Here is a 27,047-nt window from a genome sequence, read left to right as displayed (position 1 = left end):
CCCCCCCAGAAAAGTAAAATTGCTGATGACGTCACAGTGTATGTCCCTTTATTTTTCTCTTGCCCAGGTAAAACCGACTGCCTAACAATATTCTTGCCTGTGCTGGGTATGGTCAGAAAATGCAGAACAAACAGCAACCTTTCATTACAGAGGCAGTAGTGCCTGTTTATGATTACAACCCCAGGGGTATGCCCTAATAATAAGCACGAATTTTGTTCAGTCTGCCAGGTCATTTACACTTCATGATAGTTTACATTTAGGCTGCAAACCTTCATTTGGCTAATGCCATCCTTTTATAAACGAAAGCATTTTCCATTTTCCATGAGAACAACTCAACTTGAGACATCTTATGGCAGTTAGCTCAACTATAATATCACACAATACACAACATCATTTGGAAACAATAAGCAGGTTATAACAAGCCCCACTTTACATAACCAGCCTGATACTGAACGAAGCACCAAACCTTTCACATTATTGGGACCGTAGTTCCCGGAGGATTCAACACCATCACTGTATTGCAAATGCAATAATTTCTTTTTTGTAATGTTCATTTGTCTTTCAAGATTGTCACATCATTAATAATAAGTATACGGAACAAAATGTTGTAATAAAAAGGCTTTTGATTTGTTACTTTTGTTCACATTATGGCAGTCAATCCCCAGGAGGTAAAAAGAACCCATTTGAGGGAGAATATATATTCCCAAAAGTGGGGAAGTGTTCATCGGAAGGCATGGTGGTGTCGAGGTAGGGTGAGGGTGGGCATTCCTCAAGGTCTGGCCCTGAAAATGTTGGTGCGGTATCTGCAGAGTGGTCGACAGGAGTATCTCTGATGTGCTGCGCTCTCGCAGGCCTCCAGCCCGAATGTAACCAATCACACTGTGTGTGCGCTGCAGATGGTAGAGATGGTTTGTTGAAGACAATAAGGGCATCACATTGTAAATGTGTATTCATAAAATAGGTGCGGTGTCCTGGTAAAAAATCCCTATTCATGTGTGATTATTTCATAGAATTACGAGCAAATACAACCCGTCGCTTCACTGACGGGAATAATATGACAGCAGGTGTGCTGGACATGAGTTTGATAAGAAGATTGGAGGGGGAAAGTGGGGGGAGGGGGAATGGTCCTCTTTTGCTGAATTGAACAGGATTGAACAAAATTGGGTACATTAAAACTACGCGTTCAAACGGGTCATACTAAACAATGCCCGGACACTACCCAGAGACGTCCGTGGGGTGGAGGGGCTTTGGGAGGAGGTAAGTGTGAGGGAAAGGGAGGGAAGAGCGGTTTTCTTCAATCGTTGAAAAAAGCCGTGCCAGTCTTCGTGCCTTCATTTAATTTCTACAGATACGATAAGCTCGAGAATCTCTTCACCTAAGACGAATTGTGGAATTCATCTGCGTAGCAGCTCCGACTGCTAAAAATAATAATAATAATAATAATAAAATGAAATAAAAGCTTTCATTTGTCCAATTCACACATTCTTTGACACCCCTTCCTCTCCTCGACCTCCGGAGAGTTGTATGCTGACAGAGGGGGTTTGGGAGGAGGATAGCGTGAGGGGAGGGAAATGAAAGACAACATAAGGGGGGAGGGAGGGAAGGCAGCCAGAGGGGAGGGGAACACAGTGTGAGGGGATGGGGAGGCAGCATGAGGGCAGCATAAAGGGGGGTGGGGGAGGGAAGGCAGCGTGAGGGGAGTGGGAGGGAAAGCAGTGTACCAGGGCGTTACTGGGGCGATAAAATGTCCCCAAACAGCAACGTTTTCTTTTTTAACCACCGTGTTCTATTTAAAACCAGGCGGGAATATTTAAAATAAAAGCCCATAATATCTGCTTGGCAAAGGCCTGCCTGCATGCGTGTGCCCTCCACCCCTTCCCCCTCTCCCCCCCCCACATGTTCCTCCAACCTCCTCGTGGTCCATGCTAACCGTGCACGCACACCAGCATTAAACACATCCTTTCACTCGCACACATGCACGGATTTCCCCACACCCGCAGAGCACGGTGGCACATCCCACAAGGTTTCGATGCCGCAGCATGTCCTTTCATCACGTGGCTTTGCCGCTGCAGTACGTCTGCTCCCCACGTGCAAAAGCACATGGTTTGCGAGATAGCCAAATAACCTCCTCCACAGCGACACACACCACGGGCCTGGATGCGAGTTCAAGTTCGGACCACGCGTCCGTACAACCCACGCACCGCACACATGCAACCAAGCATGCAGGCATATACACACCCCACTGAGAGTCATTTGTACCCATTTGTACCACGTCCTTGTGTGTTGTCTACGTACCTCTTTGTTTTCAGCAACTACCAACTATTAATATATTCTCGCAACTTTAGAATATTTATGTTAATTTTTTGTCAGCAGATCATACAAAATGGTGAAAAGAAAACTGTGACGTAATTGATGAAAAATAATAGCAGGTTGTAGAGCATGGTGTTGCCCCAAATGAAGTTACACTTTCTGCACATTCCTTAATCTTTTCTTCACTAAATATAATCGTCCAAACAGTAGAAAAAAGAATTAAGCTTTATAATGCTTTGCTTAAATAAATAATCTTAGTTATAAAAATTACTAATCTGCAAAAACTTTAAGATTTCACTGCAGATTTTGACACTTATTTAGTCCACAAGATCCGATTCAAAAATCAGATATAATATATCGATTATATACTTTAATTGGTCCATGAAAGTAGACCATGTTTCCATATCAAGGCGTGTTTGAATAGGCCGAACAAAATGGTGAATTAAGACTCCAGCAAGCTGACAGAGGGCTGACCAAGAATGATGCCTTGATAAAGGATAATTAAATAAGGAGGAGGAGGATTTTAACTCAGGACCCTAGGATCCAAAGCCCGCCACCCCAACCATGAAGCCAACACCTGGCATAATTAAAAAAGGCCATTAATTATATCTTCAAAAGGGGTGTTTTAATTTATCCAGACACCCAATTTTCACTCATGCACATCCTTGGAATTCCCTTAGTATGTATGCAAAATTTGGGGCCCCTAGGTTTCATGGTTTTGGCGTTATGGAGGAACATGCATATACACACTGGCATTTACTTGTATAGATGACAAGCACAATGGTGGAAACTCTTTGGCAATCACCTCTCTTATCCATTATCGTAACGGTAGCAAATGACTCGCTTAATATCCACACCCGTTTGTAAATTCTACATCCCGGACTTGCTATAATCCGCTATTCTGTGGAATACACAAGGCACTTTTTTGATAAAACTCTCAGCAAAATACAAGTTTATATGTATAACCTGCACCACAAAAATGGACTCCAGTTCAGGACTGGAAATCGAGTCAACTCAAAAGCAGTGTTTTGCCGATCTATGGTGAGAGCTCTTTTGGATGTGTTTAATTCAGCATTGCGAATCACTTCGAACTTATATGAAACACAATACTTAATGATGAATGACGTGGCATGTTGAACAACTCTTACCGAGTGATATGTGACATCCATCAGATTCGCACAGTACGAGCTCGTTAGTAATTCACAAGTCTTGGCGAGTCATTATATTAGTTTCTGACACATGCAAGCATGGAAACGGCTGTAAAATGATGATGATGATGATGATGATGATGATGATGATGATGATGATGATGATACATATTTTCTGTTCCAGCTGTGTATATTTTTTTTAAGTTTATTTAAAAGGTTTTAAAAGCAAATTGATGTATTATAAGGAGCAATTTTAATTCTATTGAAATAATTGTTATTCAGAACAAAACAAAAGAAACTTAAATGTTGCATAAGATATCTCACAATGCACTGCATTTTAAAGATGGCATAACCCAGTAACGAAGGTTGGTTCTCCATTGGTGCGAGAAATCTGGAGAAATAGAGTTTTCACTTTAGTTCTAATTGATAATTTGCACCCCAAAGATTTCTGAGAAAAAATTGCGGCTTATACATGAGTGATTGCGGTATACTGTCCCACCCCGCTATTCGCGTATGATACTGTTACGGATCTGGAAACCATTTGCATTCAACATACAGATGTCCCAATAGTCAGTTATGTCATTAGGTATGTGTGTAGTCAGATCCCTTTCCTTTTGTCTAGTGGGAGAATCAAAGGCGTGTATTGCGATTTCTTTTCAGTTAGGTTATTAAATCTTACATCCAACGAACAACCAACAACCATTCCAATTCCCTATCACGATCCACGACCCACCTGCTGTCTGCAAGCACTCTGACTTGCCGGGGCGGGGTCTTGCTGCCATTCCTTGCCGCTTCTGCCGGCGTTCCTTCCACAGATGTTGTGGTTCTTGCACGACGGCCTGTGCAACATTGGTGCTGTTACTCGTCGAGTGTGGGCCCGCGTGGAGGAGTGGCTGGGGTTTCCCGACAGGGGCCAAGGCCCCGCCCTGGAAAGGTGGGCCGTAGGACCTGTCCAATCAGAGGCGGACAGCGAGGTGTGTTCACCAAGGCCCCTCCCTGTTGAGGGAGGTCCATAAATTCCCGAGCACTCTCTGAGGCAGGTGGTCTTTTTGAGGTCTTGGAGGGTCTTTTTGAGGTCTTGGAGGGTCTTTTTGAGATCTAGGAGGGTCTTTTGAGGTCTTGGAGGGTCTTTTTGAGGTTTTGGAGGGTCTTTTTGAGGTCTTGGAGAGTGTTTTGGGGGTCTTGGAGAGTGTTTTGGGGGTCTTGGAGAGTCTTTTAAAAGTTCTTTTGAAGAGTTTTTGGTGGGCGTCGCGGCGAACGTGTCTCTGCTGGCCCTCTACGAGGAAGGGAAGAGCGACCCTGACCCTCCTCCATGGACCCCAGCCATTCACCACCCGAGCTCCACCACGAACCTCGAGTCCCACACGTGCGACTGGGGACCAAACCAACGACCATTGTCAGGTGTCGCATTGCGGAGCACGCCCTTCCTCCGACGGTCAGGTACACCACCGAACTCTGGCCTCCAGCTTATCTCTCTCCACGGCTGCGAGGGTCCAATAAAGACTGGGTTTCTTTTCATTTTGTGTGTGTGTGTCTGGGTGTGGGCCTGTTTTTAAGTAGAACTGAATAAGAGTTTTTGGATCATTGTAAATACTTCTTACATATATTCGCGTTGTCTTGCTTTGTGTCTTCATTTACTGTAAATAAAACTTGTAAGAAATTCCCCCAGTTCGTTTCCGTCCCTTCTTGCATTGGTCCAGCTTGGTTCGGATTTGAGTTTAGCCGGGTTTTAATACCTGATAATCCGTTCATTCCAGCCGGCACGGCTTTGGCAGTTTCCCCTCAGCTGCATCCGAACCGGAGTTGGTAGTCGGTAGTTGGAACTCTACTGCAGTCGGTAGAGTGACCTGGTTCGAGCAAGACGTGCCAAGGGCATGGTTTCCCTAGTAGTCGAAATCGCGTCGTTAATTAGGTAAATTGGTTATAGACAAATAGACCCTACGCTACGCGGATGAAATATTGGCGTCCATGGTCGGTTAGACGACCTGCCGGCTCACGGGTTATCCGAGTGACGACCTACAATTCCGGGGAGTTTGGTGGGAGATGACACAAACCTCCCCCACCTAGTGGTCGTTCTCGCCACCGACCCCCGGCCCACAACAATACATTCCTGAAAAATGCTGTGAATGTTGGGGTCCGGCGAATGTTGGGGCATTTTGTTTTTAACATGGTCTAGGCTCGTGGAAAAGCGATTACACAGAACAAATCAGAACACAACAAAACAAAGGGAACAGCAGGAGAAAGGGGAAACACCAACAGCAGGGCGGAGGGAGAAAGTAGACAGAGACGGATAAACAAGGGATGCAGGCAACGATGAGGAGTAAGGGAGAACAGCAAGGGGTTGGACAATATGGATACCTTCGCAAAATTGTGTTTGACCAGTTTGTGATTTTTATCAAGGTCTGGGGAGAGTGAAGAGCCTGTCAGAAGGATGAGAGATGTCACGACAGAGAGTGGAGTCATCAGATACATAATCAACTGGAGAGTTCATAGAATACCTTGCCGTGCACAGTCTTGGAGAAAAAAGGGCATGAGTGGGGTCTGCCAGCAGCAAATTTGATTCGTCAAGATTATGTAAAATGCCGCAATATTTTGTCCAAGTACTGCTACACAGGTTTTTGAAAGTGTCAATAATGCGCTTTGTGTTCTCCGGTGTTCAAGTATTTCAGTCAATTGAAACAAAATAATGATTTTAAAGGTTGTTGAAAAACAATTTTTTTTCTGGAAGTTTCCTGCCATTGAAGCAGAATCTTTGACACCATGTTCTTTAACATGTTACATTAGATCTTCATGCCTGTTGTTTGTGTCCTTTATAACGTCCCTAAAAACGGGAAGTTTCCCGTTTGGAATGATTTTCAATTTTGTTTGACTGCCAGACCGACAGACAAAAAAAAAATCTCACTCATCTCTGCGAATGCACGATCGGGACGAATTTAAAGCCAAACTACTGCAAAGCTACAGGTTCGTTTTCCGATTTGTGTTCTAAATATAACATCGAATTGAAATCAAGTTTTTCCTCGATCATAAACGGACGTCTGTGGACAGACAGACAGATAAAGTGAACCAATTGCTTAACCCCGCTTTTCACTTCGCGCACGCAGGGTAATAACCATGCAAGCTGGTAGGCGACATGGGTGGTCGCTACATAATTGCATACTAGTCATACAGTTTTTGATGGATCGGGCTGAAAATTTTTGACAAAGAGGTTGATTATAGTGTGCATAAAAGCCTTGAAGCCGATTTTTGATTTTCGAAATTTTTTTTAATGATTTTTCAAACATTTCAAAGTCCTGTTGCTAGGCAACAGTGGTGTCCATAGCAACGGTGCTCAAAAGCATAGAACTCGATCCTGGTATGAACCTACCTGTGAAGTTTCATCAAAATCGGTTGACTCCTCTGGCCTCCAGAGCTGTCCATTACATACAAACAAACATACAAACAAACATACAGACAGACGGAAAAACTGAAAATAAGGGTACTCTAGCAACCACCCAAAGGAAGCAGTCAGGCAGAATGTTATGCTTACCACAGGGCTGCAGGGAGCAACGAAGTGTGCGGTTCTGTTTACGTAGGCGGCGATTGACCTCTTGCAGATATCGGATGTAATCCACAGCCTTGCGTAGTACTGCAGATTTATGCAACTGTGACAAAAAAAGACGATTACAGTCCAATAATAAAATGTGGCAGAGATTACTGTATGGAAGAGAAGGCATGTTAGAGCCAAACAAATGTGAACACAATATGGGGTGCCAAGTACAGTATGTTAATGAGAGAATTTTGGAACATGTTACATATCGTATACATCGTATGTATGTGAATACGAGACATGGTACTGATTACTGTATATAATGGTGACATTGCACCGATTACTGTACGTGATCGTGACACGTTGTACTGATTACTGTACATTATGGTGAGACATTATCCCGAATAATATTGTTGCGGACCGGGGTCTGGCGGAGAGAACGACCGCTAAGTGGGGGAAACTACGTCGGTTCCCACCAAACTCCCCGGAATTGTAGGCCGTCGCTCACGGATAATTCTGTGACGCGGCGGGTCGCTTAACCGACCGTGGATGCCAATACCTCAACCACGTGGCGTAGGGTCCCCCTGTCTAGAACCAAGTTACCTAATTAACAACGTGGTTTCAACAATTGGGGAACCACGCCCTCGGTACGCCTTGCCCGAACCGAATCACTCTACCAACTACCTTTTCGGATCGGATGCAGTCGAGCGGCACTACCAAGGACGTACCGGCTAGAAGGAACGGATTATCGGGAATAAATACCCGGCTAAACTTAGATCCGAACCATGCTGGACCAATGGAGGAAAAGACAAAGGCGAGCTGGGAACATTTCAACAATTATTTATTTACAATAGGCGAGGAAAAGCATGTGGCACAGGAAAAAGGTTTATTGGTGTGTTACGCAGGGGAAAGATGAGAGAGGTGTGGTGTGACAATTATTCAAGCAACTTATAAAAGCAGACACAGTGCAGACTTAACGCGAGACTAAGAAAAGCAACAATTACAACAATAAAGGTCTTAAACAGGCTTATCTAACGGACAGGCGCCACACACTCAGACAAAATAAACCCAATGAAAAGAAAAAGGTCTTCTCCAGCCAGGGTGGGAGGGAGTTGAGGTCACAGTTTAGGGTACTTGAGCGTTCTGGGGAAAGGGATGCTCCGTGGTGCGGCACCCGACAAAGGTTGTGTAGTTGGTCCACAGCCGCACGTGTAGAGATCCTGTCCGTGAAGGAGCTCGAAAGGGAGAAGTGCGGAGTCCAAGGCGGGGATCAGCAGTAGCAGGACCAGACAGAGGCTTGGTTGAGGTCCTGCGGTCGGGAACCGTAGTCAGGCCGTCGAGGCGAGACATGGGCAGAACCAAGCAGCGGGAACACCTTCGCATCCAACCAACCCTGACTTCTCCCTTTCAAAACCAACCACTTTGACCTTTCAAATCCACAACAACCTTCCTTCTTTCTCACTCAAAAACCCCTCGCATCCAACTCAACTCTGAGGATTGTCCCGTGCTTTATCGATCACGGAGTTCGGGATGGAGTCATGGCGAAGCCGACGTCATTGTCCGTCCCGATTTGACTGGGCCTTCATGTGGTCCGCCTTTCTGGGTGGGGTTTCGGCCAGACACTGGTAAGGCCCGCCCACACCGCCGTGTCTGGGTTTCTGAAGGTGAATGGTGGCGCAGCTACTGGAACCATCCTCGGGATTCTGCCTCAGAAAACCAGTCTTTGGGAAGGCGCTTATCACGCTGTGGCCAGCAAAACGAGGGTAGCAAGCGACATGGAGGTACCATGGTTCAAATAAAAGGGGAAATAATATAAAAGGGGAAAATGATTTATAATCCGAACTAAAATCCCATCGCAACGCACCCCCCCCCCGCCCCGTGTCTTCCCACTACACACAAGGAAGGGATCTATCTGCACGTATACTAATGGAATAACTGACTTGGGACACCTGTATGTTGTATGCATACGGTTCCGAGAACCGTAACAATCTATAGGGTGGCATGAAAGTCGCTTTACCTCTGCTACATTATTTGCACCTCCCTTCCCCTCCGCCCTCCTGCACTGTGGTATGTGGCAACACTGACTCACTGATGCAGGATTCAGTGGGAAGTTAGACGGCATGGCGGACACAAGTTGTTGGTGTTGAACAGCCTTTGGTTGGTTGTGTTTGGGTGCATGAAATGGCACACACAGGTCAAACAATTGCTCAACTGCAGACAGCTTTTGCAGAATGCTTTGGAAAATCTCCACCAATGGATATGTTGTTAACGTGGGGGGGGGGGGGGGGTGGGGTTGGAGAAATGGGCTTTTGAAACAGGAAGTGTGAACGATAAGCGCAGTGGAAGACCGGTCACAAGAAGAAACACATGTGCTGCTGTGTTGGCCACAGTTGACTGGTCGCCAAGAAAGCCAAAAAGAAAGAGCCAGTGAACTTGGCATACCGTGGACCACTATGTAAACTCACATGAATGAAGATCTTCAGTTGAAACCCTGACGTCCATCATTTGTGAATGAACTGAGTGATGCCGACATGGATCGGCACTCTGCTTCATGCGATATCTGGCTTGAGACCTTCCCAATTGCTTTGTCTCGAGGAAAAGTGTTCTTTTCGAATGAATGGATGTGCCATCTATTGAAGCTTACGGGCACAAAATGTGGTGTTCTGGTGCAAGGAAAATCCACATTTCACAATGGAATTGGAGCATCATCTTCCACATGTGATGGGCAGGAATGACCTCAAAACATTTATTTAGTCCATATTTTTTGATGGACCAGTCAATGGCAAAGCTTATGAGCATACAGTATGTTAAGAAACTGGCTGGTACCGCGACGTTTTAATGTGGGAATAGCTGAAAGTTTCTGGTTTCAACAAGATGGCGCACCCACACATTTTGCGTTGCATGTTCGGAACAATCTCGATAAAACGTTTCCTCAACGATTAATTGGACATAGGTCACCAACATCACTAGCTCCTCTACCATGGCCACCACATATTCCAGATCTAACGATTCCAGACAACTCTTTGTGGGGCTTCATCGAGGACAAAGTGTCGACAAACCTATATCGGACGATTGAAGAATTGCATGCAGCAGTCGTGGCCTCTATCGCACAGGTGACGCCACAAATGTTACACAAGATGTCTGAGAGGATGTGGCGAGAAATTCAGTGGTGCAAGGAGAATAATGATGGAGAGCATACAGATACAATGACTGGTTAATTATTGTAAAAACAGCACAATAAAACCTGAATATTAAAAGAGTTTAAGAACGAATTCTTTGCAGGGAAGGGTTTTAAGCGATTTTCAGGTCACCCTGTGCACTATACTAATTGTTGTACACAATGGTGACACAGTGCACTGATAACTGTACATGATGGTGAGATGTGGTACAGATTACTGTGCATGATGTTGAGAAATTGCATCAATTACTGCATGTTAACATAAGATATTGCAAAGAGTGTCACCGGTAGCATCGTTATCTATTCAATACCGTAATACAAAACAAGTGCTGGCTGCAAATTATACCAATAAGATGGAGTCCAGTTTTACTGACAATAGTTGGTAATAGTGAACGTAGTGAGCTTCATACTTAACGCGTGCACATGAGAGAATAGGAAACAACAACAACAACAACAACAACAACACAATACCCTGGCAATTTGAAATCCGTGTCGTCGGCTTTGACCCTCTTGCTTCCGGGTTTTTTTTTGCTTCTGGTGTTTTCCTCAACGCGTGCACATGAGAGAATAGGAAACAACAACAACAACAACACAATACCCTGGCAATTTGGAATCCGTGTCGTGGCTATGACCCTCTTTCTTCCAGTTTTTGTCATGGGGAATGATGCGTCCCGGGAGATAAAGGCATCGTCGGAGACATGAAATACCCAAATAATATCAGACATGGTGTATATTTCCTCCACTGATTTTAATAAAGATATCTCCCGCATCATCAAAATAATTTTAAATCGTGATTTACATTATTTGATCGCTGATCCCGAATCCAGGCCGAAGTAACCGGAAATTGCAGCATCGAATGTAAGAAGAATTCTACGTTCGCTTCTCGGCTTTGCCTATTCCATATTAATAATATATTGATATAATTTTCTTTCTAGAAATGATAACACTGGAAATGATCACAATTTTTTTTCTTTGAAATTAGTAAGTGTCACAATAATAACTAGAACAGCACTCTGTATCGTGCATGCCTCCGCCAGGCTGAACAGTTTACCTTTTGTATCCCACTGATAGTCCAGATCTGGATTCAGACCTGAACCAAAATCGAATCATCTTGTTCTTGTCACCTACCCAACTCGTCCACCTACTTTTATCATAACTCGTCCTTAACTTCTCCAGATACCGTGCTGTATATAGTTTTTGGCCCAATCTCTCAATGGTGAAGAAGCACTGAAAAAAAATTGCGGATCCGGATCCTTACAAAAATTTTATAGTTCTTGTCACACACCCAACCTATCCAACAAGTTTCATCTGAATATCCACACTTTTTTAAGAGATCCTGCTCACAGTCAAGCAGACAGACAGACAAAAGGGATGGAAACATAACCTGTGTCCACCTTCAGTGGCGGAGGTAAAAAAAAAAAAACAACCCCTGCCTTACATTCATAGATATTTTTAAAATAATCCAGATTTTGCTGCATAATTACAGTGACCCATTTTACATCAACAACTTCATACGAGCGATGAACATTGGCATGTAATCGACTCTCAAGATGACACATTACAATTCTGTTTATACCGTTAAATTTGATTCCTCTTCTAATTGAAAGCAAAAATCAAGATGAAAGATTTCACTCGAGGAGGAGGGCATGAGGGATCCCCTGGCAATGGTGCATGGATGCACGTACAAACCTTGCTATTGGGCCCTGCCAGTAAAGCTCTCAGTTCTCCCATTCGTTCGTTTATTGAGCTCCGGTAGCGCCGTTCGATGGCATTGTGTGAAGAGCGACGTGCGGGGGGCTGGTGCAAATGGCCGACACGAGAGGCGATCGGAACAGCAGCTGGAGGTCTTTCTGGGTCGACGAGTAGGATGGTCCCTCCTGCCACCATCGCCTTGAAGGACATGGAGGTGTAGGTGTTGAGGGACTTTATCGATTGAAAAACCTTAAGCTGCAATTTCACACCTCATTACTCACTATTTCAAACAGAAGTTTCTCCTCAAAATATTCCTGAAATGTTACCGAATCACACACAATAAGTTTAATGATGCTACAGTATTACATCCAAAAATACTCCACATAAACCGTCACAAAATCAAATGAGGAGAGGAACTGGAGGACAGGATTAGAAGGCTACAAGGTGTATCGGTGTGATAGGAAGGAGAGAATAGGAAGAGGAGTAGCAATCTGAGTGAAAGACAGCATTTCATCAAGAGAAAGGGGGTGACATTAAGGAGGGAATTAATGTGGAGGATTCTGTGTGGGTGGAGATTAGAGATTGTAAACACAGTAAGATACTGGTCGGATGTTTTTTTTATAGGGCTCTGGGTGTGAAGGAAGAGGACGAAGGAGGAGAAGATGAAGAATTCAAAAGGACATGTGGTAAGGGAAGAGTATTGATGATGGGGGATTTTAACTTGCCAGGGATAGATTGGGTCCAGGAACAGGGAAAGGGCAGAGCAGATGAGGATTTCCTGGATTTAGTCCAGGATTGCTTTTTAACCAAGTTTGTAGATCAGCCCACTCGGGGGAATGCAGTGTTTCACCTCCTTTTAAGTAACGATTCCAATATGGTGGAGGAAGTGGAGGTTGGGGAGCATTTTGGATCAAGTGACCGTAACATTGTGTGTGCAAAGATTCTGTTAAGGGTTAGAGTTCAGGATAGTAGGGAAAGGCTATTAGATTTCAGGAAGGCAAACCTTGAGGGTATGAGGAGAGAATTGGGTGATGTAGATTGGAAGACTCTAACAACAGGACAATCAGCATCAGAGAAATGGGAAACCTTCAAGGAGAAAATGTGTAGAGTGCAGAGTAAGTACATTCCAACGAGGTGTAAAACTAGAAAGAGAAAGAGACCAGGGTGGTTGAGCAGTGAGATAAGGAAGGTTATTAAGGAGAAGCAGAAGGCATTTATTAGGTTTAAAATAACAGGACTGGAGTTAGATTTACATCACTATCGGAGTAAAAAGAGGGAGGTTAAGAAAATAACTCGGCAAGCCAAAAGAGAGTATGAGAAGGACAAGGCTAAGAATATTAAACATAATAGCAAGGCTTTCTTTAAGTATATCAGGGGAGAAGAACAGGTTGGGACCAGTGTGGGCCCATTGAGGAAAAGCACCGGGAGAGTGGTTCGTGATGAAAGTGAGATGGCAGGCTTATTAAACAGGTATTTTTCTTCAACTTTTACACAAGAACAGTCAGGAGAATTGCCAAGAGCTGAGAGTATCTATCAAGAAGGTGAGGAAGGGCTTTTACAGAAGATTCAGGTTGGAGAGTGAGGAGGTAAAGGAACAGCGAGGAAATCTAAGAGTAGATGAGGCTCCGGGGGTCCAGATAATATGCACGCAAGAGTCTTGATGGAGGTGACTGAGCAGGTAAGCGAGATGTTAACGGATATTTTCAATCGCTCACTGGAGTCAGGAAAGGTACCGGAGGATTGGAGAGTCACAAATCTAACACCATTATTTAAGAAAGAATCCAGTGAAAAATTGGGAAACTATGGACCTGTTAGCTTGACTTCAGTTGTGGGGAAGGTGTTGGACATGTTAAGGACCGAATGAGGAACCATTTAAACATATCCAAACGAATTAAACGTAGTCAGCATGGGTTTACCAATGGTAGTTACTGTCTAACTAATCTTTCAGAGTTAGATGAAGCAGTGTTTGATTGGGTGGATGAGGGAAAGGCAGTGGACAGAGAATTTCGAGAGCTTAAGAAGGCATTTGATAAGGTACCACATCGGAGGTTGTTTGCCAAAGTGAGGACTTGTGGAGTTGTTGGTCAGGTAGATAATTGGATTGCAAACTGGCTTCGTGGTAGGAAGCAAAGAGTGGCTGAGTGTGAGGATGTAAGTAGCGGGGTACCTACCTCAGGGATCAGTACTCGGACCATCATTATTCATTATTTACATCAATGATTTGGATAATGGGGTGAAGAATAAGCTTTCCAAATCTGCAGATGAAACAAATCTTGGAGGGAAGGTGGATAGCAGTGGGGGTGGTGATCAGATACAGGAAAGTATTGATACTTGTATAGATTGGGCAAAAGATTGGCAGATGGAATTTAACCTGAGCAAGTATAAGGTGTTGGGGATGGGAAAGAACAATGAAAATCGAGATTACAGGATGTAAGGGGTAATTTTGGAGCGTGTCACACAGGAGAAGGATCTGGGGGTGGTAATAGATACGGGAGGTAAGCAGGCAGCACAATACCAGTAAGCTCTGGGTAAAGCTAATTGGGTTTTAGGTTGTATTCGGAGGGGGATCATTTATAAATCAAAAGAGGTGGTGTTAAAATTGTACAGGAATTTAGTGAGGGCCACATCTCGAGTATTGTGTGCAGTTTTGGTCACCACAGTTCCAAAAGGACATAGATACCATAGATGGTTCATCGCAGGGCTACTAGATTGATTCCGATTCCAGCTAGATTCAGCTATGAGGAGCGGCTGAAGGAGACAGGGCTTTATACACCAGAAAGGAGGCGGTTACGAGGAGATATGATAGAGATGTTAAGATAATGAAAGGCATTGATAAAATAAGTGCAGATTAATTATTCAACAGAGTAGACAGTGATAGTCCAGGGGCCATGCATGGCCTGAGAGTAAAGAGAAGGAGAGTTAAGATGGTAGTAAGACAGGGAACTTTAACTCAAAGAGAAGTTAATGCATAGAATGGCCTCCCTGGAAAGGTCGTGGCAGCAGAAACAGTAGATAAGTTTAAATTAGAATTAGATACGTACCTGGAAGTTATGGAGATGGAGGGGCATAGGGATGTTGATATGACTTTTAGGTAGCTTGAGCATTGATGGCTGATTGTGTGCATGTGTAAGGAATGTTGTTGGTGTGGGTCTCGTAAAGGGGTGTTGTGCGGTTGATGTTATGTGTTTCTTACCGAAAAACCTTCTTCGCCCACTCTCTCCCACCCCCACCCCCAGAAATAAATAAAAAATACAAAAAAAAGAACTACAAAAAAACATTTTGCTCTGTTTGTTTTTTCAATATAAATTGGTCTGGTGTTGATGTGGTGCAAGCACGATGGGCCGAATGGCCTCCTCATCCTCCTCCATCTAAATTCCTTGTGTATCCTTGTGTGTGTCGGGTGAGTACTTGAAGCTATTCTGAAAGCACTTGTAATTGTGGTGGCATTTATCTAGTTTGGATGCAACACTTTCTTTCTTTTTTTATGCAAAGTTATAAGGCTCATGTAAGAGCTAGAACACTGAAAGAACCAGCAGGCAACAAAACAAAAGGAACAGTAGAGAGAGAGAGAGAGGGGAAACAACACCAGCAGGGTTGAAGGATAAAATTGAGGGAGACTTGAGGAAATAATGGGTGTGGGGAGAAATGAGGGGTAAGATGCATGGGGTGGACAAGATGGACACAGAAGCAAACTCTTAGGAAGAAAAAACTGGAAATTTGAAAGGAGGTGGGGCAGGGGTTGAGGTGGGGTTGCTCGGTCAGTGCAGTTCCATGTTGAAACTTGTGACATTACTACTCCCATATGAGCAAATGTACAAAACAAAAAAAAATAATAATAATAAAAAGTTTGTGATCCATCACCATTTATAGGACCAATGTATAAGTTTATCAACCGAAGTACCGAGTTCAGCTGTTTGTGCTCTCAAGAGCCATCGATCTGAAGGCCCATATTAATTTACATTATTTCCACCATGCAGGTCAATATACAGTTCTACTCGTAGTGATGGTGTGATTGGTGCAATTGCATCTTGTTTCAGACCTAACAAACCTGCAGAGGTTGAGAGCAGAGCGTGCTGGACGCGAGCATGGAGACTGGCTGGCTCGTTGAACAGATAGGTGGCACATTTGAGGTCCGGCTATCTTGTGCAGTGGAAAGCACCAACGAATTGCACTTGGTCAGAGAAGGTTGTAGCCAGACCTGTAGGATAAATTTCAATCAATTGGTTGACCAAAGATTTATTGATTACAGTTACTGGTCAAGATTATGATGATAAGGCTGTCAGGAAACCCATATGAATCCTGGCTTCCAATAATTATGGAGCGTGGCTTACAGTAATTGTATCGATTAATTTTTCACACTTATAAAAACATACAAGCCCTCCATAAACCATAGTCATTTGCATATGAGAGGACAAACCTTTCCATGAAACCGAGATCTTTGTGGAAGTACGACACAGCCGGCTAAATTTCTCGTTTCAAGAATATTATACTTTTGAGATTGTTAAGGCTGACCTCTCCAAGTCGTCCCATTCCTCCAAGTCATGGTGGTCACCTTGTCAAGTCCCCTCCATCCCCACCCTCACCTCAAATGGCATTACTTGCAGATTCTGCCTGAGATAAGGCAGAATGTCTAAACTCTGTGTTTGCCTCCAAATCTCATGTACCCAAAGCATCCTGCTCTGCCACATCATTACTCCGACATACTCACTGTCTACTGGACTTGGTATCCATCTCACCCAAGAGGGTAAAGAAAGTTTTTTGTCTCGCCTCGATTCCGCTTCGGTGAAGGGCTCAGATGACATGAGTACTCAAGTTCTCAAATCCTGCTCTGCTGTTCTTGCTTCCCCTCTATCTGTCCATTCTTCTCCTTTAGCCATCTCCATTCAGCCTAGAAGTCAGCGCACATCACTCCCATACAAAGAAAGGTGCCAACACAGACCCTATAAACTAGAGACCAGTGAGTTTATTTCCAAATTATTTCAAGCAGTCATGGAATCCATCATGACTTTCCTGTTTTCTGTTTTCAAATAATCTGATCTCTGACCATCAGATTGGATTCCGTCCCGGTCACTCAATGCCAGACATGCTACTGATTCTCTCAGCAATGGTTGGACGCCATAAATCAACCAAGAGGTCATGACTGTCTCCCTGGACCTATCTGAGGCGTTAAACTCTATCTGACATCCTGATTTGCTTGTGAATGTCTCTGCCTGTTGCATAGAAGGCCACCTTCACTCCTGGATTCCTGACTTCCTCCATTCTCGTACTCAACGTGCTGCTATCAATAGAACCTTCTCTTCCCCACTCCCAGTGGAGGCTGGAGTTCCCAAAGGCAGTGTTTTGGGCAAAGTCTTGTTCCTCCTAAATAAACAGTCTCCGATGTTCTGGAAAAACTTTTTCTCCTTTTTGCAGACATATCCACATTGTGTCGTACAGTACCCCCACCCGTCTGTTAGGCAGACTGCAGCTGCCTCAATATCTGCTGATCTGGAAATTACGAGACTGGTTTAATCGATGTAGCATGTCCTTCAATCCTAAAAAGTCTCACAGACTCACCCTATTGCTCTTGAGGGATCATCAAACTAACCCACCATTATATTTCCATGGTCAGCCACTGAAAGAGGTTCAGTCTCTTGAACTTCTAAGTCTCACCAGCAGTGAAGAGCCCGTCTGGGCCATCCACTTAGCAATGCTGACCTCCAAATCCAGCCATAGACGGGGCATTCTCCATCGTCTCAACTTTTTCCTTGGTAAATCAGAGCTACTCAGTACTGTGCCGCACCAGCAACAATTGCTATGTTCGTGACCAAGAGATGGCACCTGCCACACATCCACCCTGTTTAGGCATCTGTGGATTGGTTGCTTTCTCAAAAGGGATGGGAGAGGTAAAGGGGTGCTGGTTTCCTAAAATTCTTTTAAAATCTCATATGCCTGATTGATACTATGAAGTTTAATATACAGCTGACACATTACATTTAAACAGTGAGCTTTTATTTGTCTTTCACAAACTGCTTCTGAGGCAGAAGTCTGATCACGCACACACGCACGCACACACACGCTCACACACCTGAATAGCACTCGGTAGAGCGCATGCCTCCCTCCGCTAGGCTGAACAGTTTACGTTTTGCCTCCCACTGATAGGCTGTATCTACATCTGGACCTTAACCAAAATCTAATGGGCTTGTTCTTGTCACCGATCCAACTCATCCACCAAATTTTGTCACAATCCATCCACAACTCTCTGAAAGATCCTGTTGTATATCATTTTTGGCTCCTTCTCTCAATGGTGAAGAATCACAGAAAGATTTTTTTTTTTAATTCTCATGTCCAGATATGGATCTTCACCAAAATCAAATCAATTTGTCCTTATCACACACTTAACCTGTCCAACAAAGTTTGCCCGAATCCGTATGTAACTTTTTGAGATATCCTACAAACAGACAGACAGACAAACAGACAGACAGACAAACAGACAGGGGTGAAAACATAATCTCCATCCACCATAGGTGGCAGAGGTAATTGTACATAATATATTGTTGTCAGAATTATCTTTAGGGGTTAATAAAACTGTTTAGTAGAACGACAGTTATTTCGTAGTATTTGTTTAGATAAGCGTGACGTACTATTTGTGCAATCGATATACGCTGCGTATGTACAGTGAAATGTTTATTTTTCTGATTGTACTGTTGTCCTCCCTCATTCAAACCTCTGGCTGTAAGTTTTTAATGTTCTTATCCTCTGTTTACTGGTCTTTACAAAGCAAACATGGCAGCTTTGCAGCTAGAGCCATGAGAATGTGCAGGTGTGGTGAATCTGCATTGAGATAGCTGGCCATTCGCCTCACCACAGTAGCTGATTGTCGGGGTGAAACAACATTGAGGAAGTCTGCAATTGCCTCACCACCAGAACTCACACAGCAGGGGCTTATCACAGGAGAGAGAGACAGACAGACAGACAGACAGACAGACAGACGGATGGATGGATGGATTACCGCTGCAATCAGAGAGAGACGTTTACAGATGCACTTGGAGAGAGATATTTAGGAGTGAGAATGACTGATATGTTGAACTCTGCTCCAGGGCTCCTGCACAGCTTGCCTCCGGGTTTGAAAGTGACCTCTTGGCATCGTTTTTTTGTGCTGCATTCCCTGTACTATATTCTTCTTGAGTGCATGAACTGGCCCTCGGGTAAGAACTGTTAAGGAAACTTTGGTTTGGTCGAAGGCAGTAAGGGTTAAAACGGATTTATAATTTACCGATTCATTTATATTTGTTTATTTCATACTTGTTATTGCTTCAAGCAATCCTTCTCCGGTGCCATTTAATTGCAGAATAAATGTACCTGGTCTCGTGGTTGGATTCTGCTCATTATGGCAATCTCATTTGGTCTCATTTGGTGATTTCAGTGTCATTAGACGAGACGACTCAATCCGGCTCGGCACACTCACGATGTATGGTTGCTTGGCCAAATTAGGAAGGTCGCGAGCGCCTATCGGCACATCACTCCGTTAGTTAGTCGGTCCCAACGAGTCGTGTAACGTGACAAACAGGTCCAGGAACTTGCTTGGGGCTGTGGACATAGCTGGCAGTTGCGATCAGTTTGACATGACCTGTGGAACTTGAACCGGGTAACAGGAATGAGCTGCGACCGTCACGATATATCGGTGTTGTAGTCGAGTCCAAGTCCTGTGGTGAACATGTATTGAAAAGTGTGAAAAAAAAGAAACAAATTTATTTGTGTTTATGTATTATGTAAATGAAGACAATTAAATATCAAAACCGACTCGCAGGGTTACTTGTTACTGGCATTGAGATTTTATTCCATATTGTGCCCCCCCCCCTTTGCTGTAGTAATATTCCATATTATGGCTGTTATATCTTAGGGGGCGCCTGCCTCTGGTGTAGCATCATGGAGCGTTACAGGGGGTGTCAAATTTTAGCAAAAATAGCGTTAATTAGTGTTTGAACAGCCCCTTATAAATCATTGGTAATCACAGATCATTAACCACCATTTAAAACCACGGTCTTTTACTGTTTTACATCACCTTATATAAGATTTGATTAATCTTTGGTACCTTAATAACGTTTAGTTATATCATATTGTTGTGGGCCCGGGGTCATGGGGATATTGGGGGGGGGGGGGGAGGTGGTGCATCCCAGGTTCTCCCCATACCCACCGGGAATCGACGAGGCCGTCATACATGAATAAGTCCGTGTCACGGTGGGTCGCTAATCGACTGTGAACGCCAACAATTTAACCATATGACCCAGTGTCCTCCGTCTGACGACCGTTAAACTGGGAACACATGGTTGCCTTATCGGGGAATCATGCCCTCGTCGTTGTGCTCCTTTTATCTTCATTGGATCTTGATTGAGGCGGCCGAGCTTACCGCGAGCATCACGCTGGACTGATGTAAGAGCTAATTAGTTTGGGAATTATAATCTCCCGGCGAATCTATGTGCGGACATTGCTGGACCAATGGAAGAAAGTACAACCACGGGCAGATTGGAAAGATAATTTAACAAGAATAATTTATTTACAATAACAAATGTTTGGTACGGGAAGGAGGGAAGGGAACTCAAGGGCTTTAATGGAGTCAAATGGTGACCGGGGCAGGAAAAGGAGAAATGCAATAAAAAGCGATCGATATGTGTGGATTTACAAAAAGCAAAGAAAATGCACAAGTTGCAGACTTAACTTAACCGATTTCTTACCGACCGGATAAAAAGACAGGGTATCCATTAGACCACACACACGGAGACAATTTGGGAGGGACAGGGAGGCCTCAACCTACCGATATGTACTTAACCGTCGCCCTCCCCAGTTTGGTACCGCTCTCCCTACCGCTCTCCGGAATGGCCGCAACACTGCACTCCACAACCGAGGGTCCGAGAGTCGGGAGCAGCCAGGCGACAGCCACGAGTACCACAGATCCCCCCAGTGAACCAAAACGTCCGGAACCAGGGAAGAAAGTCAGTGTGGTGCGATGACCAGGGCAGAGAGAGAGATTGCGAGCGACGACCAGGGCAGAGAGAGATTGCAAGAGAGAGAGAGAGAGAGAGAGAGAGAGAGAGATTGCAAGAGAGAGAGAGAGAGAGAGAGAGAGAGAGAGAGAGAGAGAGAGAGAGAGAGAGAGAGAGAGAGAGAGAGAGAGAGAGAGAGAGAGAGAGAGAGAGAGAGAGAGAGAGAGAGAGAGAGAGAGAGAGAGAGAGAGAGAGAGAGAGAGAGAGAGAGAGAGAGAGAGAGAGAGAGAGAGAGAGAGAGAGAGAGAGAGAGAGAGAGAGAGAGAGAGAGAGAGAGAGAGAGAGAGAGAGAGAGAGAGAGAGAGAGAGAGAGAGAGAGAGAGAGAGAGAGAGAGAGAGAGAGAGAGAGAGAGAGAGAGAGAGAGAGAGAGAGAGAGAGAGAGAGAGAGAGAGAGAGAGAGAGAGAGAGAGAGAGAGAGAGAGAGATTGCAAGAGAGAGAGAGAGAGAGAGAGAGAGAGAGAGAGAGAGAGAGAGAGAGAGAGAGAGAGAGAGAGAGAGAGAGAGAGAGAGAGAGAGAGAGAGAGAGAGAGAGAGAGAGAGAGAGAGAGAGAGAGAGAGAGAGAGAGAGAGAGAGAGAGAGAGAGAGAGAGAGAGAGAGAGAGAGAGAGAGAGAGAGAGATTGCAAGAGAGAGAGAGAGAGAGAGAGAGAGAGAGAGAGAGAGAGAGAGAGAGAGAGAGAGAGAGAGAGAGAGAGAGATAGATTGCAAGAGAGAGAGAGAGAGAGAGAGAGAGAGAGAGAGAGAGAGAGAGAGAGAGAGAGAGAGAGAGAGAGAGAGAGAGAGAGAGAGAGAGAGAGAGAGAGAGATTGAAGAGAGAGAGAGAGAGAGAGAGAGAGAGAGAGAGAGAGAGAGAGAGAGAGAGAGAGAGAGAGAGAGAGAGAGAGAGAGAGAGAGAGAGAGAGAGAGAGAGAGAGAGAGAGAGAGAGAGAGATAGATTGCAAGAGAGAGAGAGAGAGAGAGAGAGAGAGAGAGAGAGAGAGAGAGAGAGAGAGAGAGATTGCAAGAGAGAGAGAGAGAGAGAGAGAGAGAGAGAGAGAGAGAGAGAGAGATTGCAAGAGAGAGAGAGAGAGATTGCAAGAGAGAGAGAGAGAGAGAGAGAGATTGCAAGAGAGAGAGAGAGAGATAGATTGCAAGAGAGAGAGAGAGAGAGAGAGAGAGAGAGAGAGAGAGAGAGAGAGAGAGAGAGAGAGAGAGAGAGAGAGAGAGAGATTGCAAGAGAGAGAGAGAGAGAGAGAGAGAGAGAGAGAGAGAGAGAGAGAGAGAGAGAGAGAGAGAGAGAGAGGGAGAGATTGCAAGAGAGAGAGAGAGAGTGAAAGAGAGAGGGAGAGTGCAAGAGAGAGAGAGTGAGAGAGAGGGAGAGAGAGAGAGATTGCAAGAGAGAGAGAGAGAGAGAGAGAGAGAGAGAGAGAGAGATTGCAAGAGAGAGAGAGAGAGATTGCAAGAGAGAGAGAGAGAGAGATTGCAAGAGAGAGAGAGAGAGAGAGAGAGAGAGAGAGAGAGAGAGAGAGAGAGAGAGAGGGAGAGATTGCAAGAGAGAGAGAGAGATTGCAAGAGAGAGGGAGATTGCAAGAGAGAGAGATTGAGAGAGAGAGAGAGAACCAGAGCATCGAATACAGCTTTATAGCCCTTGGGGCAGGTGGGGCCAAAGAGCCGCATGTGAGATCTTCCGAGACGACCTGGGGCTAGTGATTGGGCCACGTCAGATCTTACAAGATGGCTCCATGCCAGCCAATGGGGGATGCCCCCAAAGCCCCGCCCATTCTGCTGCCCCTCTGGATCTGCACTCAATCGGTCCTTCTGGCTGTTGCCAGGAGCAGGGCTCCACACTTAACATGGGGAACTCCCTTTTTACCCCCCATGCACCTGGGACAAACCACACATGCCCAAAAATGCCCATGGCACAAAGCCAGGGAACGGGGGTAATTATTGCAGCTGGGCTGTGTCATGTCCTAGTTAATTTACCAGTCGTGTTCAGGTGGGGGTGAATTAACAGAGATTAGGGAAATGAAATACAGTACAAGGGTCGACGGCAATAAGTTAGATTACAGGGTAGATGTCCAAATACAGACGAACAGACAAACAAGGACTCGGTGGGGCTTTAAACAATAAATGGGAATTCAGCGTGCGCTTCCAAAGCCATGGCTTCGGTGAAGCTTCCAGAACGTTGGTGTTATTCGCACACACTGAGCAACTATGGCAGTAAAAAAAAGTTTGCACACCCAACGTGATGACGGCAGTCACGGCGCACGTCATGACACAGGGATGGTGCTATTATCCCAACGGGTTGAGAGGGGGCACCAGCTACCCAACCCAATGCATTTAATTACTTAAAATCCCCTATAGGGAAGGCGCCATTCTTCACGTACATTATAGAAATAACTATTCTAAGAGGCCACGTGCTGTGTGCGTTTTAATTTCGGCATGCGGTTTATAAAACCGCAAAATTATATAGTAATTATATAGAGCAATGATCGCGGTATAACATAGACATTAAATGGAACTTTTTAGCAGCAACAACCTCTGAGCCTGAGCATGTACTCGTGCAGACAAAGTTAATTATGCTGTGTCAATGTTGGTCCAAACGTCCCCAGCGACTGCATTTCATTTATTTTACGTCGTATGAGTTCATATGACCGCTTGTTCTTCTCAACAACGTCGCAACAACACTGTGGTGACAATGAAACTTGATTTCGACATCGGAAATCTGAAGACCCAGAAGACCAAAAAGTCCCTGAGGACCCAAAAGACCCTAAGACCTTGCAGACCTTTTAAGACTCAAAATGGTTGAGGTGTGTGTGTGTGTGTGTGTGTGTGTGTGTGTGTGTGTGTGTGTGTGTGTGTGTGTGTGTGTGTGTGTGTGTGTGTGTGTGTGTGTGTGTGTGTGTGTGTGTGTGTGTGTGTGTGTGTGTGTGTGTGTCACATTCTGATGTGAAATGACTTCAGGTTAACGCAGTTGGGATTATCCCTTTCTTAGAATAAGAAGCATCGTCATCCATGCCAAGTAATACTCCAGCAAATTAAAAATATATATATAAAGAAACGAACAGATTCCATGTCAAGAGGTGGCATGTTCGTCATTACCTGTTTCAATAAGGAGGCACTAGATGAATAGGTTGAGGGGCTTCGAGTTATGAAGGTGGATGGAATATTTTCAGCCATCGTGGGAATTACAGAACAAGCAGGTTTTGAATTCAATGGTACAGGAGCATCTGCAATCCACAGTTAGTATTTATTTTCATCCGCAAGACAATTTTTTTTATAATTATTGTTATCATTCTTATCGGGAAGAGTTGACCACCTCCGAATTGTATTCACCTGGAATGCTGGGATGCAGTGTGGGTGTGACCGGTTGAACTGGAAGCTTGTTTGATGAGGCTGAAGCAGGCTTTGGACAGAAAGGGGTGACTGCATGCTTTGGTGTCGGAATGGGACTTCTGTCTAACAAATCGCTGAGGGATGTGGGAAATGTATTTGTGGATGAAGTCTGAGAGGTCGAGCTGACTGGTTCAAAGTCTTCGTTACTGTTATCGAGGTCAAAATGGGGGTCAAACCAGTTGCCAAAATCATCCGGCGAGCCATTGAAGTATTGTAGCATATCTGCATCAGAGGGAGAACATATTAAACAACAAGGCTTTCAAACATCATTGACAATTTTGAATATAATTATTTTTAAATATATGCTCAGCACAGTCTTCATGAAGATGTCTCAGGAATTCGACACAATCTGGCATTTTTATTTGCTTGCCAGATTTGTTGCCTGGCAAACAAGGCCACCTTCATACCTGGATTTATGACTTCTTCTACTCATGTGGTCAACGTGTTGCTGTTATAGGAACCCTTTTCCGTTCTCTCCCTAGAGGGGGCTTGAGTTCCCCAATGCAGTGTTTTGGGCCCAGTGTTGTACCTCGTCAACATAAACGACCTCTCTGGGTGCTTTGGAAAACCCTCTCTTCCTTTTTGCAGATGACTCCACACTGTCATGCAGTAATCCATCCAACTGGAAGATAGACAGCAGCTCTGTCACTCTTTGCTGATCTGGAATTACTCAAACACTGAACTGATAAATGGAATGTGCCCTTCAATCCTGAAAAAAATCTCACAATCTCACCATGTCTCTCCAGAAGGATCGTCAAAGGAACCCTTCTATCCATTTCCATGGTCATCCACTGGAAAAGGTTCAGTCTTTTGAACTTATAGGCCTCACCATTAGCCGTGACCTCTCCTGGACCGATCACATTGAAACGCTGGCCTCCACAGCCAGCCATAGACTGGATTGACATCCTCCGGCGATCCAAGTCTTTGCTCGGAAAAGAGCGACTCAAGATCTTTATCCATAGCTCAATTGAGTACTGCTCTCGATTACGGGCTGGAGCCCCAGCATCGCACCTCCTTCCTGGATTCTGTGGAACCAAAAGCTCTCAAAATATTGTAATCTCCTTCGATGACATGTAATACACGGTTTGTTGCTTTCACATCACTGGCAGGCCGGTGGTCAATGTCCTCCAGTCTTGCTCCAGAGTGAGATGAGCAAACGTTTTTCTTTCACTAGTGTGGTGTGTTAAACTTTGAGAATCTCACAAATCATAAGCATCATGAGTGACAGCTCGCCAGTGACAGCCATACACCATTAACTACTTCATCAACCTTGCACTCACCAATCCAGAGAATTGAAGTCCTTATACATAATATTTGGGCTGGCAGGGTGGCCTCAAGCTATGCACACTCTCCTCTAAGCTGTCGAGCATGGGTTTGAATCCCGACCCAGCTGTCATCCCAGTGTTTAACAGGCAGGGCGATTCATCGATGGTGTGCCATTTCTCAGATGGATGTTACACTGGCGTCCTGTCGTCTGCCAGCATTAGTTTGTGGACTTTAAACCTCACATGGTGTCCTTCGCGAAGAGTAGGTGAGCTATCGGAGGCACCCTGAACAAATGACAAATTCCTGCTTTAACCTTAGTCGAACGTCAGGCCTGGCCAGCCGGTTCGTGAAAGACTTGAGCCAAGATTTCCCCCCAGCCAACCCCATAATTACGTGGGAATAATTGTTACGTGGGAGCGCATTAAACAATAAAGATATTATCAAACCGCTATCCGCATTGATCCCCTTTTCCCCCCATAGAGAGCAGGTGTTTCTCGCCCTTTTAAAGGTGTAAATTTATATGATGTGTCAATGGTCCTGAGCTCAAACAACTTTTTGTCCCCAAAAAATTGATATAATAAACAAAATTGATGTCGTCCAAAAATGAAGTTGCACAACATCTTCTGGCTTGTCGTGTCCTAGTTAATGGCACAACACAACAAAAACTGAAGTCGTCGTGAACCTTTCAGCCAATTGTACATGTTGTGAGATTTTGATGCGGACACCACTGTCGTCGAGAAAGATGGGTTTACATCTGCTTCACAGAGACCGTGTGATCCACAATGCAGAAACCCCTTTGGGAGTGCACAAACGACAGGTTTTTTTTTTTGGTGGATCCCCTTCAGGTGAAATGAAATGACAGGACAGCTGAAAACAGCAATCGTATATGCAGCATTGTGGCTGCTGTGCTGGTTGCATCATTTTTTTTTTTTCCAGGGAGTGACAATGCCGCTGGTGCAGTGCCCTCTATTACCAAAACGCCGGTACTCTTAATTTCACCGGCCTCGGAAGGATGGCAGGCTGAGTCACCCACCTGGTGTTAATTCAATGACACCAGGGGCTCAAACTGAAGACTCTAAGATCCTAAACCAACCACCTTAACCGTTAAGCCAACACCAGGCTCACAACTTAAAACGAGCTATCATTACTCATTGTCATGTTATTTGCTGTCAAGTCACAATAGAAGGTTAAGTAAACAACCAGCAAGCTGTTAAGGAGCATCAGAACAGGTATCGTGTGAATTAACCCCTTCGTTGCTGCTATTAAAAGTATAATGTCACAACCACCTGTTCACCTGCACACCCCATTATGTCCTTATACCTGTTAGGAATAGTACACTTTCCCTTTCAACCTACTCCTTTTATAAACGTTTTTGAAAGCTTACCTTCAAGGCCTTCCATGGTCCGAACACTTGCACAGGGGCAAGGAGGTAGTGAGCCTGTCAGTGAGTCAAGCTCGGTGACCGTTTTATCTAAAGGCTGGATAATGTCACAGCCAATGGCAAGAAACTTGGCACCAAAGATTCACGG

At 44.7% G+C, this 27,047-nt stretch overlaps 1 protein-coding gene across 1 annotated transcript; it reads right to left on the bottom strand.

The window, feature by feature from the left end:
• Positions 1-31: 31 nt before the first annotated feature.
• LOC147011847 (uncharacterized) lies at positions 32-27,047 on the bottom strand. Its single transcript, XM_085857250.1, has 7 exons — positions 26,903-27,047; positions 24,193-24,474; positions 23,959-24,086; positions 15,903-16,052; positions 11,852-12,052; positions 6,985-7,099; positions 32-890 (listed from the first exon to the last, which is right to left on the bottom strand). Exons 1-7 carry the CDS (start codon positions 26,916-26,918, stop codon positions 655-657), a joined length of 1,128 nt encoding a protein of 375 aa, XP_085713376.1. The 5' UTR covers positions 26,919-27,047; the 3' UTR covers positions 32-654.

The sequence above is a fragment of the Eptatretus burgeri genome, chromosome 15, assembly GCF_056783735.1.
Source record: "Eptatretus burgeri isolate ZD-2024b chromosome 15, Ebu_testis_v1, whole genome shotgun sequence".
NCBI classification, from domain to species: Eukaryota; Metazoa; Chordata; class Myxini; order Myxiniformes; family Myxinidae; genus Eptatretus; species Eptatretus burgeri.
The sequence above is the reverse complement of the archived record's forward strand: the minus strand, read 5'-3'. Positions and strand labels throughout refer to the sequence as shown.

What these genes read in the sequence shown, in the direction of transcription:
- LOC147011847 (XM_085857250.1), bottom strand. An exon ending in TCTGCTCTCAACCTCTGCAG is followed by an intron (nt 12,053 to 15,902) that starts GTTTGTTAGGTC and finishes ATGTCCTTCAAG; the next exon opens with GCGATGGTGGCAGGAGGGAC. An exon ending in TTGCTCCCTGCAGCCCTGTG is followed by an intron (nt 891 to 6,984) that starts GTAAGCATAACA and finishes TACCATCTGCAG; the next exon opens with CGCACACACAGTGTGATTGG.